The following is a 16264-nucleotide window of genomic DNA, read 5'->3' as shown; positions in this document are numbered from 1 at the left end:
ATCTGCCAAGCTAGCAACGCTCATGACAACGGACTGAACCCCTTACGAATTTCTGGTGTACTCAGGGTACGATTTCTCATAGCTGAGATTCACAGAGCGTCAGCAAACTCAGGCGAGCGCCTGAATGATTCATGCGAGGGTTCGTGGGGATTGACCAGATGCTTACCCTAACACAGTCTCTGCGAACAAGGCAAGCCCGCAGTGTACCCAAATAAGCAACCAAACCGGCATCCAATTCAGGAATGGCGGGCACAGAAGGGAGGATGCGTGCTCAGTGAAGAGAATAATCTGCAAGACGGACGGCTTCAGACCTGCCTTGAGGCAGTCATCGACGTACCCAGAAAGGTTGCGGAGGAAGTTCACGTCAAGAATGTGGTCAGTATCCTTGCAGGGATCCAGCCAGACAGAGAAGACGAGAGTTTCCGTGGCTGATTTATGAGACCAGAATCGATGTCTTCAGGCCCAAAAGCGCTGTTCGTTAGTTGAGGCGGCCCTCGAAGCAAGCATGTGGAACGCCTGGTCCTTTGGGAGGCAACTCACCGCGTGCCGGCGGGAATGTGAAAGACTCCGTCATCCTTGGTGACGGCGTATTCCACCCCATTCTTGACCGCCCCCAACACGCCTTGTTCGACCTTGAAGTGTTCATCCTGTAAGCGATGGATGTGTCTACCATTCGTGCTGATCAGGATCGCTTCTTGACTGTCAAGACCAGATGCTTCTCACTTACAGTGGGGGTCCAGTCAGTCCGGCTCGAACGAGTGGGTTTTCTATGTAATGCGTCTCTCTGACGTACCAAAGGCCGTCAGGTTTTGAGAGAGGTTCGTATAGCGCAGCGTCACCGAGATGCTTGAAGGCCGGCTGAGAGTTGTTTCTGCTGCGATGCTGCGGTCGCGGCGAGAGCCAAAGTTGCCACGCTCGCACCATTTTGCATATGATCAAAAGAGATGACAACGGAGCAAAGGCTACGAAAATCAGCTGGAGAACCGAGGAGGGTTCATTCTAGCTAATCGCATCATCAGGGGGGTTCTGTGTGCGGCTTTTCTAGCGCTCTGCTTCACCTCTTCGTCTCATGTGCCTTTGACGTGCTCATTCGTACCTCGCAATAGATGTCCCCGGAAATATCACCCCGAGCTGCCTGGCCGTCTGACGTGCATCTCGGGAGGGCTGCCAAGACGCTGAGATATGCCACGTTAAGTGCGCAGTACCCCCCCTGACTGCTATTATATTGATCCTGTGGCATTCTTGCCTTCCTACGCTTTGCCGACACGAACCACATAATCACACAAAGTTGCCACACATTCTGGTTTACCCGCCGAATGCTTGCGTTGGCTGCTCATGCATGTCATGTTGGTGATACTCCCTTTCAATCTTACCTGCCTAATCACGCATAGGCACACCCACTCACGCATCTATCTACCCCAAAACATATTGAAGAGTCGCCCAGGGACACGGCCATGCACCCCGCTTCCTCCCTGCCTTCCGGCCGATCAATCCTCCAAATGTCTTCTTCACACCACCAACATGAAAGACCTGTGTGCAGATTGGAGCAAGGCACGAGAGCGGGAGAGCCCAGCCCATCACCTCGTTCAATGTCGGACCAACGTGCTTCGGATGTACGCCTAATCTCTCAAAATGCAATGCAACGCCGAATTTTTGGAAGAAGCAAGTTCGTAGATATAATGTCGACGCCACAAGCTTCTATCCTCGCTTGTTCCCGTGGCTCTTCACATCTCTGATTTGCTCATCAACGACTGCTGCCCCTGACCATGGGGGAATTGCAGACAGCAACAGCCCCTACCAGGAATCACGCATGCCAAGGTAAGGTAGGCGTAGGACCTATGAAGAAAGCATGAAGACCGCTAACCTGGTCAGGTCGTACCACCAGCTGCGATCGTGCCAAGGAGAGGAAAGCCTGCACGAACTGCTCTCGATCCAGACGGAAATGCCCAGGGTGTGGCCTCAGGTTGTCCTGGCCGCGCCCTAACGATCTCCGACGTGCCGTCGTCTCCAAGTCGTCTCTGCCATCCAGGCCGCCTGGTACCCCGAGCCTGATCTCCGACGCGCGGTTTGTGCACACGTCGAATTGGGACATCGAGTTGCATCACAGCCTGACGAGCTCTGTTCCGGTACGCAATAAACTGCCCTCGCTCAGCGTCCCGATGTTCTGGAACCCATCTAAACTGGGAGCCCTTGACCGCGACCTGCTTGAATACTGTATGTTTGTAAATCAAGGATAGCCACCAACCAGCCTGGTGGTCAAGGGGAGGCAGAGCTGACGGCTTCGTGTATCATTCACGTGTACAGTTTGCTGTGTAGCCTCTTTGTCCCTTGCTACCTTTGGCTGCAACAACGCCGCTCTCGGGTGTGCCCTGGTCCGGGTTGCGCTGCAGGGGCAGACGATCACGGCTGCGCCGGTGCTCCAAGCGTTGATGGCCTTTGCTTCGCTTCATCGCTACGGCCTGCAGTCCCAAGCTCTGGAGCTGAAAGTCGCTGCGCTGGGAAGTCTGGCTCAAGAACCAAGGGCGCCGAGTCTGGGCGTGGAGGCGACCCTGCAGCATGCCGCCACGGGCATGCTGCTTTGTTCGTTCGAGATGCACCAGTCGTCTTCTACTTCGGGCCACTGGCCCTTCTACCTCGGAGGTGTCAAGGCGGTCTTTGGCGCGTGCTCTACCAAGACGCTGCATCAACTTGGCTCCGATGTGGCCGTCCTGCTGGACTGGGTACACTACCACGACGTTCTCGCTCGTTTTTCCCTACTGCACTGGACGAAAGGTGGTTCCTCGGACCTGCCGCCGGCTCCAACCGACTTCTTCTGTCCACAGGTACGTGCTAGGACTGAGACTCCACGACGGCACGCAGAGTCAGCCTAACATCCGGGCTCTCCAGGTATCTAAGCTGCCGCCGCCCATATTCTGTATGCTGAATCTGCTGTCCCAAGTATGCGATGCGGTATCTAGCAGCGCAATCCCGCTAAACACCAGCGGCGGCGTGGGTGACTACAAGAGCTTCCTGGAAGTCCTGGACTGGAGGATTAGAAGCCTATCAATACCGCAAGTCCCGGATGATGACAGTCGTGCCTCGGATGACACCACGTTGGTCATGCAACTATACCAACTCGCGATACTGTTGTTTCTCGACCGATGTTTCGAGGACCTGATCGACCAACCAGTCAGGACGCAACAGAATATCGACAAGGCATTCGCTATCCTCCCCCAGCTCAGTTTCTGCAAGCAGCAATTTCCGATTCACGTCATTGGCTGCGAGGCACGAACGGATGAGCAGCGGGCCGCCGTCCTCGACGTCATCTCCAGGACAGAGAAGATGAGCTCGTCGCGGTCTTTGAACTATTGCAAGAGAATATTGCAGGCTGTCTGGGCGCAAGACGACCTCGTCAATGGATGCAACATTGGCTACCGCGAAAAGCTGTCTTCGGTAATAAGTCATTGTTCGATGATTCCCAGCTTTGTATAAGTATGGTCGTAGAACGGAACCAGCACGGCGGCGGCTTGAGTGTACAGGCATGAATGGATACTTCGCGCACACCCTGTACCATGTATGACCTGTCCCGCGCGTACTCGGAGTGCATGAGCGGGGAAGGGCCTTTTTGCGGAGAGTCAGCAAGGTCCTGGTCACAGGATAGTCAATACACTTCTTTTAGGCCAAGGATGTGGCCCCCCCGCGCCCCAAGCCAGGGTCGCTGATGATATGGAATTCCTTCCGTAACGTCTGACCATGCATGGCCAGTACCTCCGGGTAACACTCCAGCAGCCGATTCAGCAGCCGAGTTGAGCAAGTGACGGGAATACACGGCTCCTTCATCCTGGTAGTTTGCTGCAGATAGTCTAACGTGAGCTGGATAATGTAAAAGCTGCCAGCACCCGGCCTCGCTCCAGGGATCCTAGGGGGTAATGAGAACCCATCATCTTTCATCTTCAACATGACAGATCCATGCAACTATCGGCCTCAGCTCTCGGTCCTCATTGTGGGCTGTGGTCTTTGTGGCCTGGCTTCCGCATTGGCTCTTGCTCAGGCCGGTCACCGTGTGACGGTATTTGAGCGAAGTGCTCAGCTTCAAGAAGTAGCTTGACGCTTTCTGAAATCCAGATGTACATGTCTTCTGACACGGCTTGACAGATTGGTGCCGGGATACAGTTATCCCCCAATGCGACGCGTCTGCTTCAGCGCTGGGGTGTCTTCGAGGAGGTCCTTCAATATGCAGCCCAACCAGAGGCCGGGACATTCCGCTCCTATCGAGGAGACATGCTCTCACAGTCGCTGCCTGTATCTCATCCGACACTGGTCCGTGAGGAGGCCCCTTACATCGTGATTCACCGTGCCGACCTCCTGAGAGCCTTGCTGTCGGGGATGGAGCGACATGGCATAACTCTCAAACTGAGCAGCGAAGTCAAGGAGATCAATTTCCACAAGCCGTCCATACGCCTTTCCAATGACGAGGTCTACGAGGCGGATCTGATCCTGGGTGCGGACGGGGAGAGGTCCCGCTGCAGGGGCATCCTGCTGGGTCGTGAGGACCCTCCTCACAGTCCTGGCGACGTCGTGTACCGGATTTCCGTCCCTACCAAGAACATAGCGGAGGGCCATGCCGCTTGGGACCTGAAAAGAAGATGCAGCGTCAACTTCTGGATGGGACCAGGTGGTCACGTCGTCTCGTACCTCATTCAGCACGATATACTCAACCTGGTTCTGGTGTACACCGAGGGTGCAGGCGGCAAGGTCATGTACGGGCCGCAGCGAGCAGACCTAGACGAGTTCAGGAGCAAGATCGTCAACTGGGACCCCGTGCTTCATGAGCTCATCAACGTTCCAGGATCTGTCTGCACCAAGTGGACTCTGTTCCAGATCCATGAAGTGATCCAGTGGCGCCATGAGAGTGGACGATTCGTGCTGATTGGTGACGCCGCTCACGCGATATTGCCGTGCTTGTGAGTAGCGAAGGATTGCAATCTCCTCAACAAAGCTGATGATCCCCTGTTTAGAGCGCAGGGCGCTGCGCAGGCTTTTGAAGATGCAGGCGTCCTGGGAGCGATATTCAGCCAGCCGGTGGGCCGTGACCAGATTCCCGACGCTCTCCGGGTGTTCGAGGAGGTCCGCAAACCACGAGCCTCAGATGTCCGACATTGCACATTGGAACAGAAGGCCATGTTTGCTCTTTCGGATGGCCCAGGCCAGGAGGAGCGCGATGCGGGACTTCGCGCGGGTGCGGACCATGGGCTGTTCAGGTGGCTCTGGGAGTATGATGCCGCCGAAAGCGGTAGAGAGGCGTGGGAAGCATTCTTGAACAAGGCCCGCGAAGACGGGATCGAGCCTCGCCATGATAACTAGGGCAGAACATGGAAACACGAGCACACCCCCAAATGGGAAGGCTTTTTAGAGCATGGCACCGGCCAGCCAGTCCTGAATGCCGAGCTATGCGCAAAGCAACAAGCCATCGTAGAAGGACAATGGCCGTAAACAAGTGGCATGTACCCACTGCGCCATTTCACGTTCAACAGCTGGTCCTCTGTGGTATTCTGACATGACTGACATGTCTAGTCTGTTTGTCTGACAAGGCACACGCTCCCCCACCTACCCTTGCCGTCATACAGAGAACGCGCAGAGTAGATCTAGCGAATCCGTTAGCTCCGATGGGGATTCGGGGTGTTGCCGCCGGGGAGGCTGTTGTATCTACCTTGCTGACAAGTCCACGCGGCGGAAGACCCTGGCATCCTTCCGCAAGGGGTTGGCATCACTATCAGTGCATGGGCGGCGACCCTCCAAAGCAACTCGGCTTGTGCCGCAATCCACATGCGGCGTAGGTGGGAGTGGGTGGGTTGAAGACGAAACGAGCGTCCAAATGCATACACGGTTGGTCAACTAGAACTAGGATGGACCACGGAGGTGGCTGAGCAGCTCACACATCTGCCGCCCGTCGGACAAGAGGCCACGCGGTCGTCATCTCACGCAGACAAGGGTCTGTCTGATTGATATTCTGCCGCCTGTCTCTGCGCCCGCCTTGCCACTACACACCGTCAACCCCGGCGGCTGCTTGCTTGCTGTAAGGAGTCTGTCACTGTGGTCATGCCGTTGTCTCTCCAGTGCAACTGAGAAGTTTATCCTTGTGTGTCTACCTTGTACGTATACGATAACCACTGCGTGCTCTCGATCTTCACGTGCCGATATCCGTTGATACCTGTGGATTCGTAGCATGGCAGGCCGGCGTGTTTATACGTGATTTCCATTCGTGGCTCGCTGCTCCTCCGCCTCTCGGAGGATCTCTAGAACGACGGCATACAGTCGTCCCGACCTGATGGACTCGTAGATCCGCGTGTTGTAGAGCCCGATGCTCGGCGTGACCCCCTCCGGCGTCACAGCCTCCGTCGACGCCAGGTGCGCTTCGCCCAGGAAGGGGACACCGAGATCCTTCCGGACGAAGCGGTACATGCGCCGCGAGGCCTGGCCGATGTAGGGCGCCGCGTCGGGCGGCACAGCGTCGTCGTGCCGCCCCTCGATCTCGATGGTGCGCAGGTCGAGGGCCTGGCACAGCGCCAGGAGGTGCGCCGCCGCCATCTGGGACAGCACGTCGACGGCCTCGAGCGTGTACCGGGCCGACACGAGCGCCAGGGAGTTGAGGGACTGGTTGCCCATCTCGGCCGTCTGGACGTGCGAGCCGACGGGGTTGGCCAGGAAGCCCAGCTCCGAGGCGAGGGCGGCGACGACGACGTCGAGCCCCTTGAACAGGAACGAGGCGCCGGCGTCGTCGTCGGAGCACAGGTTCGGCGGCAGGCCCCAGCTCGTGGCCGGGTTGATCATCTCGGTGCACTGGGCGAAGAGCATGCGGCCGAGGCCCTGCAGGCCCTGGCGCAGCTTCTCGACCGCCGACGTGACGGCGCGGGCCTGGAAGTTGCCGCCGTGGAGCACGCGGCCGGCCGCCGCGTCGACCAGCGGGTTGTCCGTCACCGAGTTGATCTCGACCGTCAGCTGGTCGTACGCCAGGCCAAAGTCCTCGAGCACGGGGCCGATCCACTGGCTCGCCGTCCGCAGCGAGTAGCGGTCCTGGCGCAGCGTCGCCACGTCGCGGCCGTCGTGCCGGTTGAGCAGCCGCGACCCGGCCAGGAAGGCCTTGATGTTCCGCGCGCTGTCCGCCTGCCCGGGGTGCGGCCGCACCCTTGCGATGAAGGGCTCGAAGCTCTCGTCGCTGCCGCGCAGCGCCTCGACGCTCATGGCCGTCAGCACCTGCGACAGGGCCGCGAGGTGGAGGGACTCGTGGGCCGCGAGAGCAGCCACCCCGGCCGACACGGCCGTGCCGTTGACGATGGCGAGGCCCTCCTTGGCGAGCAGGCCGATGGGTGCGATGCCGGCCTCCGACAGCGCGGCGTCGGCCCTCGTCACTCTTCTGGCCCCCTCGACATCGCGCCGGCCGCTGAAGGCCGTGGCGGACGTCTTGCCCTGCATCACCGCGCAGATCCACGCCAGCGCGCTGAGGTCCCCCGAGGCCGAGATGCTCCCGCGGACGGGGATGCGCGGCACGATGTCCGCGTTCAGGAGCTCCACCAGAGACTCGGCAATGTCGACCCGGATGCCCGACGCGCCGCCGGCCAGGGAGTTCAGGCGGATAAGCATAGATGCCCTCGCCCACGACTCGGGCATGCAGGTAGCCGCGAGGGCGTCGTTCAGGGGAAGCGGGCTCGGCGTCGACGCTCGTTGCTGTTTCTGCGCAAGCTGCCCGTTCGATTTCTCACAGCCATTGCCGGCATGGGCCTCGCTGTTGCTTCCGCCTGCAAGTCCATTACTGCTGGCCAGGGCCATCTCCTCCCTTTTGCCGTCTGCAACGATGCCGCACGTCAGGTGGCTGATCAGGCTTTGCTGGACCCCCTCGACGTCGTCGGACCGTACATCGGCAGTGCCGCCGAACCCCGTGTTGACGCCGTAGATGATCTCGCCCTGGGCGAGCTTCTCCGGTATGATTTTGCTGCCCGCTTCGATGGCGGCGATGGACGCCGGGATGAGCTCCACGCGTGCCAGGTGCCTCGATACTTCCACGACGTCGGCGATGGTCAGGTCCCCTCCGCCGACTTCCAGCGTAGCCTTGGACGATGACGAGGCATGGCGCCAATGCGATAGGAGTAAATCCGTAAACATGCGTGGTGGAGCGACCATCTTGTTCCAGAAGAGAGGGAAAAGACACAGTTCGGCAGCAACAATAGTCAAAGGTGAGAGGAAGAGCGTCGATCAGTACTCATGACTTCCTCCCATCTGAAGACAGCACTTTGTGGTTCTTATGGAAAAGCTTGACTTACAAGAAGGAACGGGAGAACACGTCCCCACGCAACGTCGTTGAGCATAAGGTACCCAGGCAACTCTATCAGCCATGCTAGGATTCCAGAACTCCTACCATACCCCATGCTACAACTGGCGAATGCTGCGGCGAGGATGTACAAGACCATCTCGAGACGTACCCATCTGGCATGCATCGCCCGCGCACGATCCGAGCATGGGGGTTTCCTGTAGATGCAGGTCTCATTAGCCACTTGCAGGAAACATGACAAGTCTACAACCGCCATGTCCTAGGGCTATTCGGCCGGGTCACACGGAATTTTGGCCATCTCGAAAGGGCTGGACGGCCTGCACCAGCCCGGCGGAGTATGCAGGTGGGACAAATCTCGCACGGCAGGGCAACTATGAGTCTCAGTTCTCACAAGCATCTTTCTGTGATCATCCTCGATGCGTGGACTCGCGGAGCAGACGGACCCGAGCGGATGAGCAAGGCCAGCCCCGACTCATCAGGCCGGGCGAGGTCGGCTGGCTTGGGAAGACAATCTTTGCCGGCCATTTCTTCCGGGCAATGATCAATGCACAGAGACCAATACTTACCTCGGATCCTCCTTGGCGTACCACATGCATAAGACGGGGAATCCCAGTTATTGCCCCGAAGTGCGTGTCCCAGCTCACTTGCATGATGTAGTAGTAACGGCCACATCCCCGCAGATTAAGCTTTCACACTGAACAGGGCGATGCTGGTTCACCGGTTGGAGGGAACCCCCTCTCCCCTCTCCCCTCACCCCCAAACCTGGACGATACTCATGGTGTGGGAAACCCTCCGAAAGAGTTTCTCTCCTTCTCAATACCTCAAAAGAACCAGAATCACTGATGCCGTCGTCTCATTCAACTGTGGTGACTGCCAGCATGTATACCGTCGAAACCTCGTACTACCCTTATCTGGGTCTCCTTCTCCTCCTGTGCAGCAGCTGCGCAGCGCTTGCTCAGTTCTTGAGACCGACCGACTTGAAATGGTCACTCGGCGCGAGAAGACTGGCCATGCCGCCGGGACCGCCGGGCGTTCCGGTGCTGGGAAACTTGCCACAGATGATGAGAGCGCGTCGCGGCGCCCTTTCGTTCAACAAGTGGGTGAGTCTCGAACCATTTCTTGCCCGCCAGCAGAACGCGCGCCTTGGAACTAAACGCGCCGGCAGCTGGCGTCCCTGATCCCGTACGGCGACATGGTGACGCTGCACATGGGCTCCAGGACGTGGGTGGTGCTCAACTCGGACCGCGTCGTGTCGGAGATCATAGCCAAGAGAGGCAAGATCACCAACGAGAGACCGCACATGCCCGTCGCCAGCGATCTCGTGAGCAACGGGAAGCGCACGGTGATCCGGCAGGAGGAAGACTGGCGCGAGGGGCGCCGCGTGATGCACCAGCTGCTCAGCGGCTCGAACCTCAAGGTCTACGCCGGCATGCAGGAGCTCGAGAGCGTGGACCTGCTGCGGCGGTACCTTCGGGAGCCCGACATGTGGTTCGCGCACAACTACCGCTACGCCACCTCGGTGCTGTACAGGGTCGTCATGGGCTACCCGCTGAACAAGACGAGAGCGCAGCTCGACGACTACCAGCGGGTGACGATGGAGTTCGTCACGGCCATCAACCGGAGCTACGTTGACTTCTTCCCCATGTTCAGCAGGCTGCCGGCGTTCCTGCAGCCGTGGCGGCGTTCGTGGGCGCGCATGGGCGCGTTCCACCGCAGCGTCTTCCAGGCCTGGTGGGACCCCGTCAGGACGGCCGTGGTCGACGGCGCGGCGCCGCCCTCGTTCGTGCGCGACGTGCTCCTCCATCCCGAGGTCCGGTTCGCCGGGGACGACGAGGAGGCCATGTACCTGGCGACGTCGGTCATGGCGGCGGGCGGCGACAACACGCGCATGCCCATTTTGTGTCGTGCGGCATGGCCATGGTCACGCGCTCCGAGGCCCAGGCACGGGCGCGCGAGGAGATCGAGCGCGTCTGCAACGACGGCGCCTCGCTGCGGCTCCCCCAGATGTCGGACCTGCCGGCCATGCCCTACGTGGCCGCCATGATCAAGGAGGTCCTGCGCTGGCGGCCGACCGTGCCCGTCGTCCCACCCCACCAACTGACCGAGGACCTGGCGTTCGACGGCTACGTGATCCCCGCCGGCACGTGCTTCTTGATCAACTCGATCGGGCTCTCGCGCGAGTTCGACGACGCCCACGAGTTCCGGCCCGAGCGATGGATCGACAGCGAAGGCGCCGGCAAGATACCCAACTTCTGGGGGTTCGGGGGCGGCCGTCGGATCTGTGTCGGCTGGAAGGTGGCAGAGCAAGCTCTCTTTGTTGCCTTTTCGCGTCTGCTCTATTGCTTTGAATTACGTCCGGTTCGTTGACGTTTGCCCGTCTCTTGCTTGTCTTTGTTCGCTTCTGGATCAAGAGTTTGCTGACCTGTGAGGTGTCCAGAATGGGCCCATCGACGACGAGATACTCAACCACCAAGCCCTCCATGAGCCGTTCCCCGTGAAGGCCGTGGTTCGCAGTGCCGCGCACTCGTCGCTCATCGAGGAGGAGGCATCCAAGTACGAGTCTTCCTTCTCCACGTTCGGGGCCAAATGAACCCGTGAGCGCGACGCGGCAACCCACGTCAGCGGGTGTAGCGAGAGAAGGGACGAGAAGAGAGCATGGCAAGAATCCCGGCTCTCGTGATTTCGTGGGAGATCATTTCAGATCAATGGTTCAGGGACAGCATTGGAGCGGCGGGAGCTGCGATGTGACTCTGCCTGTGAAGACCACTGTGAGGCTCAATGTCGAAGTCCAGAGAGGAGTAGGCAGCCACCGTGTTTACGCAATTAACCGAAGTCGTTGACGCACACCGTCTCAAAGACCGTTTTCATAGACGGGAAACGTGACATGCACAAAAACTTCGCCAGCGACGTAGACGGAGCTGTGGCTGAGGAACGGAGGCAAGAGCCAAGAGCGAAGAGCCGAGCCCCGCATCGCACAGCAGGCCGTCTCCCCTCCTTCCGCCATGCCTATGGCCTATGGCCTTACACAGACTTTGTCCCCTAAAAAACCTGAAACATCGCTGTACATAGGCGTCTTTTGCGCGGCCCCTCTGGCGCTCCCACCCGTCCATCTCCACTCCTGGCCCTGAACCCCCTCCCCATGTTCACTGCACATCCGATCCATATAACCCTGACGCTGGGAGGGCCCTGTTCCAAGTATCGCGAGGTCATGGCAGAGGACATGCTGAGGCGCAGCCTCCCTAGCCATGCTGTTTTTGGCCCTCAGATCTTTCTCTTTCGGGTGTCCATATAACGACTTCAGTCTTATCAGCAACATCCACGCCTATATGTATATCCAAGGAGGGGGGGTCCAGTGCTTTGTGTGCCTCTAGCACGACCGCACCTTTGACTTGAACGTCTGTTTCCTGGAGCAGAAATGCCCGTGTCCGATGGATGGGCAGGTAACCTCTCACCGCATCCATAATGCGTTGTGTGTTTCGACAAAGATCCGTCAGCGATGCTGCAGACGATACGAGCCGATGTGACTACAGTGTGAGGCGAAAGTTTCTTAGTCTCAAGGCGTAGAAATAAACGCTTCTGCTGCAGTCATTGCCCAGTAGCAGACCCCCTTCTCGGCTGCCAGCGCGAGGGCGCGACGTCCCAGTGCCGGTCTCTGCCTCGACGTCGAGCGTCGGTGCTGGTCCAGACACCTTCTCGGAAGAGGGTGTTGTTAACTCAGACCCTCTACCTCACATCACGAGCTACGTTGACGTGTACATTGTCGCAAGGCGAAACTGTTTCACGATTCCAATAAGCGGGTTGAATGAGGTTTATACCCTTGTTTGTACTGACGTTTCATCATATATATCTACATGAATGCTGTGCCTAACGCCTTTTTGAACCTCAAACGCCTCATAATTCATCAGAAAGAAATAAAAGACCACTTTTCTTCCCCTCGAGTCACATCTCGAGTCGCCTAGTTGTAAAGGTCCTCGTCGTCCCGGACGACCTCCTCAATGGCATCCTCCATGTCTTCGTCATCCTCCTCCGAGGGAAGCTCGCTGTCCTGGTGGTTCGGCAGCACGACAATCTTGTCGTTGATAAGCTCGACCCTCGCGTTCTCGCCGTCGCGGATCTGGCCCCGCAGGATGAGGATCGCGAGACGGTTGAGCACCTCCTTCTCGATGAGGCGCGATAGGGGTCGCGCGCCGTAGGCGGGCGAGTAGCCCGCCGCGCCGAGGTAGTCCTTGGCCTCCTCCGACACGTCGATGAAGACCTTGCGGTCGTTGTCGGCCAGACGCTTCTGGATCTCGCCGATGCGAATGTCGACAATGTTGCGGATCTCGCGGCGCGTGAGACGGTTGAAGATGACGGTCGAGTTGATGCGGTTGAGGAATTCGGGGAGGAACCAGCCACGAAGCGCGTTCATGACCTTCTCGCGCGTCGCCGCGTCGACCCTGCCGTCGGGTGACGTAGATTGTGTGAGGTACTCGGCACCCAGGTTGGAGGTCATGACGACAATGCAGTTCTTGGCGTCGACAACACGGCCTTGTCCGTCGGTGATGCGGCCGTCGTCCATAAGCTGAAGCAGGACCGTCAGGACCTCCTTGGCAGCCTTTTCGACCTCGTCGAACAGCAGAATCGAGAAGGGCTTGCGGCGGAGAGCCTCTGTCAGCTGTCCTCCGGCATCGTGACCAACGTATCCTGGTGGCGCGCCAATCATTCGGCTCAGCGCGTGTCGCTCTTGGTATTCAGACATGTCGAACCGGATCATCGACTTGGGGTCGTCGAACAGGAACTCGGCAAGCGCCTTGGTGAGCAGCGTCTTACCAGTTCCCGAAGGACCGCAGAACAGGAAGCTTGGCGGCTGGTTGGGGTTGGCGAGACCAGACCGCTGGAGTCGGATGGCGTTGGAGACGGACTTGACAGCCTCCTTCTGGCCAACGACAATCTTGCCGAGGACCTTCTCCATGTGGAGCAACTTGTCCTTTTCTGTGGTCTTGAGGCGCGTGACGGGAATGCCCGTCCATCGAGCGACAATTTCGTTGATGTGGTCGACAGACACGATGTCCGTAACCATCGAGCCAGTGTCTTGGCCAGTAGCGCTCAAGGCGGCGTCGGCTGCGGCCTTCTTCGCCTCGAGCTCCTTGATCGCAGCGAGCTGTTCGGGGATGGCGCCGTACTTGATGTCGGCGGCCTTGGCGTGGTCGCCGTCGTTGGTTGCGATCTCCAGACGCTTCTGGAGCTCGTCGAGCTTGGACTTGGCCAGGTGGATTTCTTCGCCGCGCTTGATCTCGCTGAGGTACTTCTGGCGAAGAGGCTCCAGCTCCTCCTCGACATTTCTGGCATCCTTCTTCGCCTGAGCGAGGCGAGTCTGGGACGCCTCGTCCTTTTCCTTCTCGAGGGCCGCGATCTCAATCATGATCTGGCGAAGCTTGCGCTCCAGCGAATCGATAATCTCGGGCTGCGACTCGCGGGCAACACGAACGGCGGCGGACGCTTCATCCACCAGGTCAATGGCCGAATCAGGCAGTCGGCGAGAAGTGAGGTAGCGGCCCGCCAGGTTGGCGGCGGCCACAAGGGCGCTGTCGAGAATGGTGACGCGGTGGTGGCGGTCGTACCGCTCCTTGAGACCTCGAAGGATGGAGATGGTCTCGGCAATGGTGGGTTCCTTGACGAGAACCTGTTGGAAACGTCGCTCGAAGGCGGCGTCCTTCTCCACATATTTCCTATACTCGGCGAGTGTGGTAGCACCGATGCAGTGCAGCTGGCCACGGGCCAGCATGGGCTTCAGAAGGTTGGCGGCATCCATGCCACCCTCACCGGACGATCCTGCGCCCATGAGCAAGTGGATTTCGTCAACAAAGAGAACGATCATCTCCTTGGAGTCCTCAATCTCTTTCAGGACACCCTTCATCCTCTCCTCGAACTCTCCGCGGTATTTGCTGCCAGCCACCAGGGCACCCACGTCGAGCGACAGCAGCTTGCAGTGCTTCAGGTTGTCAGGAACGTCGCGGTTGACGATGCGCTGGGCGAGGCCCTCAATGACGGTCGTCTTGCCGACACCGGGCTCGCCGATCAGCACGGGGTTGTTCTTGGTTCTCCGGGACAGGATGCGGACGACTCGGCGAATCTCCTCCTCTCGACCAATGACGGGGTCCATGTTGCTGTCGCGGGCCATGGCCGTCATGTCGATGGTGAACTTGGCGAGGTTCTCGTGTTCCTCCTCCGTGTCTGCATTCTTGTTGTCCACCCTCTTGGTGCCTCGAATCTGTTGAACGGCGTCCTGCACCAGTTTCGGCTTCGGGATGTTTGCCTCGCGGAGGGCGGTCTGGATGTTGTGGTCCTCGGCGAGTGCGGTGATGAGGTGGTCGATGGCGATGAAGCTGTCTCTCTGTACCTTCTGCAGCTCCTGGGCCTTGCGGAGGACAGCGTGGAAACCGGGAGCCACGGAAACCTGGTCAGGAGGGGGGTCCTGGCTGGGCAGTCGGACGAGTGACTTCTTCAACGCGCGGTCAAAGAGTTGAGGGTCGCCGTGCGCCCTCTCGACGACCTGCCTGAACATGGACGCCGAAGGCGCAGGACCATTCTGCTGATCCTTACTCTGGTCTGCGGGGGGGTCGAGGAGAGAGACGGCCAGGTGAACTGGCAATAGCTGGGAGTGGGCATACTGTTCAGCAAGGGCCATGGCATCCTGAACAGCCTTCTCGGCCCGGTCGGTGAACTCCATGCGGGAATTCATCTTGTCGTAGGTGTGTGATGTGTGTATGTAGCGAAGGTGTATGTGTGGTTTCGAGATTTGTAGTCGTGAGTATGCGGAATGTGCGTCGCTTCGAAGCTCAGTAATGATGAGTCTTCTACTCGTAGAGGGGTATCATTAGTTGGATTACTTTGCTCTTGGGGGAGAAAGCGTAAGAGAGTCCTCGAGGTCGAGTGCTTTTATGCAGCAGTCAGGCGGGATTCAGACTACTCGACCAGGTTGGAAGTGGGCCAAGCCAGATGTAGCCTGATGCTTCCAGCAACTGCCAGTTGTCGTAGGGCAGCGACGGGAGCGCACTGGAAAGGCCTCGACGTCACTAGAAGCGGCCCGAAGCTACTGGGTGGTTCGACCAACCAGGGACCGCGGGGGTGAAGCTGATCGTCATGCTGAGCTAATCGATACGTGAAGCACCGCAGAGGTGAAGGGGCCAGGCCTGTGGCTCGTTCGCAAAGTCACATGACTATCCAGCCACAGTTTCAATGCACGCGCCCCCCGGCGCTGGAGCTCTGGGATTTTTCTGTTCGCGCAGCCAAACGCCATTGAGTATTGAGCCAGATCAGGGGACTGACTGCCTTTCACGATCCACGGTGGCCCCCATCCCGCACTACGCGCAACCATGAATTCGGCGCCAATCTTCCGCTTCGCCCAGCTCTCCCTGAGCGCGGGCATCCCGCGGACGACAGTACGAAACGGCCACACCTGGTCACGACGCAGGACGGCCAAGCCCGAACTCTCCAACTTCGCCCCCGGTCACGGCGAGCAGATCTGGGTCTGGCACCACCTGACCTCCCATCAGATCATCTACTCGCACACGCCTCAGCTCGACGTGCGTGCTCTCCTTCTAGCCCCCCCAAACGAGAGAACGAGAGAAGGGGGACCCCCCAAAAAGGGCCGGAAACGCTAACGTGCAGAACAAACGCAGTCGAACCACGCCCTCAAACAACTCCCCTTTATCGCGAAAAAGTCGACCCCGGCCAAGCTCCGCAAGGACCTGTGGCGGCCCATGGCCCTCATCCAGTTCCCCGCGGGCGCCGGCACGGCCGGCCAGTCGGCCTTTCAGAAGCTGCGCGAGTACCGGCGGCGCCACGAGCTCGAGTGGGGCGACGAGAAGCTGTTCCGGACCAGGGAGGACGCGGCGACGGGCCGGCTCGTGCGATCGACGCGCACGCGCAAGGAGCGCGGCTTCGCCATCCACGAGCAGCGCGAGACGCCATTGCCGA

At 59.1% G+C, this 16264-nt stretch overlaps 7 protein-coding genes across 7 annotated transcripts in view; 4 read left to right on the top strand and 3 right to left on the bottom strand.

Annotated features, from left to right (window-relative positions):
* Window positions 1-42: 42 nt before the first annotated feature.
* On the bottom strand, window positions 43-924 carry VDAG_05834 (uncharacterized protein; the record flags this gene model as incomplete). The annotated part of the gene is made up of 4 exons (XM_009655231.1): window positions 43-82; window positions 167-454; window positions 541-699; window positions 794-924. 4 exons carry the CDS (start codon window positions 922-924, stop codon window positions 43-45), a joined length of 618 nt encoding a protein of 205 aa, XP_009653526.1.
* An 842-nt stretch (window positions 925-1766) lies between these two features.
* On the top strand, window positions 1767-3471 carry VDAG_05833 (uncharacterized protein; the record flags this gene model as incomplete). Its single annotated transcript, XM_009655230.1, has 3 exons — window positions 1767-1818; window positions 2305-2822; window positions 2887-3471. The coding sequence occupies 3 exons, from the start codon at window positions 1767-1769 to the stop codon at window positions 3469-3471; spliced, it is 1155 nt and encodes a 384-aa protein (XP_009653525.1).
* Window positions 3472-3937: 466 nt separating this feature from the next.
* Window positions 3938-5343, top strand: VDAG_05832 (FAD binding domain-containing protein; the record flags this gene model as incomplete). Its single annotated transcript, XM_009655229.1, has 3 exons — window positions 3938-4048; window positions 4135-4943; window positions 4998-5343. The coding sequence occupies 3 exons, from the start codon at window positions 3938-3940 to the stop codon at window positions 5341-5343; spliced, it is 1266 nt and encodes a 421-aa protein (XP_009653524.1).
* An 879-nt stretch (window positions 5344-6222) lies between these two features.
* VDAG_05831 (phenylalanine ammonia-lyase) lies at window positions 6223-8157 on the bottom strand (the record flags this gene model as incomplete). Its single annotated transcript, XM_009655228.1, has 1 exon — window positions 6223-8157. One exon carries the CDS (start codon window positions 8155-8157, stop codon window positions 6223-6225), a length of 1935 nt encoding a protein of 644 aa, XP_009653523.1.
* A 1026-nt stretch (window positions 8158-9183) lies between these two features.
* On the top strand, window positions 9184-11052 carry VDAG_05830 (cytochrome P450 2C31; the record flags this gene model as incomplete). Its single annotated transcript, XM_009655227.1, has 4 exons — window positions 9184-9405; window positions 9471-10163; window positions 10247-10663; window positions 10743-11052. The coding sequence occupies 4 exons, from the start codon at window positions 9184-9186 to the stop codon at window positions 10893-10895; spliced, it is 1485 nt and encodes a 494-aa protein (XP_009653522.1). The 3' UTR covers window positions 10896-11052.
* A 1078-nt stretch (window positions 11053-12130) lies between these two features.
* Window positions 12131-15026, bottom strand: VDAG_05829 (heat shock protein HSP98; the record flags this gene model as incomplete). Its single annotated transcript, XM_009655226.1, has 1 exon — window positions 12131-15026. The coding sequence occupies one exon, from the start codon at window positions 15024-15026 to the stop codon at window positions 12261-12263; it is 2766 nt and encodes a 921-aa protein (XP_009653521.1). The 3' UTR covers window positions 12131-12260.
* Window positions 15027-15660: 634 nt separating this feature from the next.
* Window positions 15661-16264, top strand: part of VDAG_05828 (uncharacterized protein) — a gene marked incomplete at both ends in the record, with an annotated part of 959 nt that continues 355 nt past the window's right edge. Inside the window, 2 exons of the mRNA XM_009655225.1 lie at window positions 15661-15870; window positions 15967-16194. Of these exons, the coding sequence (XP_009653520.1) occupies window positions 15661-15870; window positions 15967-16194 (438 nt within the window). The remainder of the gene's footprint in view (window positions 15871-15966; window positions 16195-16264) is intronic.

Source organism: Verticillium dahliae, genomic scaffold (genome assembly GCF_000150675.1).
Source record: "Verticillium dahliae VdLs.17 supercont1.11 genomic scaffold, whole genome shotgun sequence".
Taxonomy (NCBI): Eukaryota; Fungi; Ascomycota; class Sordariomycetes; order Glomerellales; family Plectosphaerellaceae; genus Verticillium; species Verticillium dahliae.
This window is presented reverse-complemented; position numbering and strand designations above follow the sequence as displayed.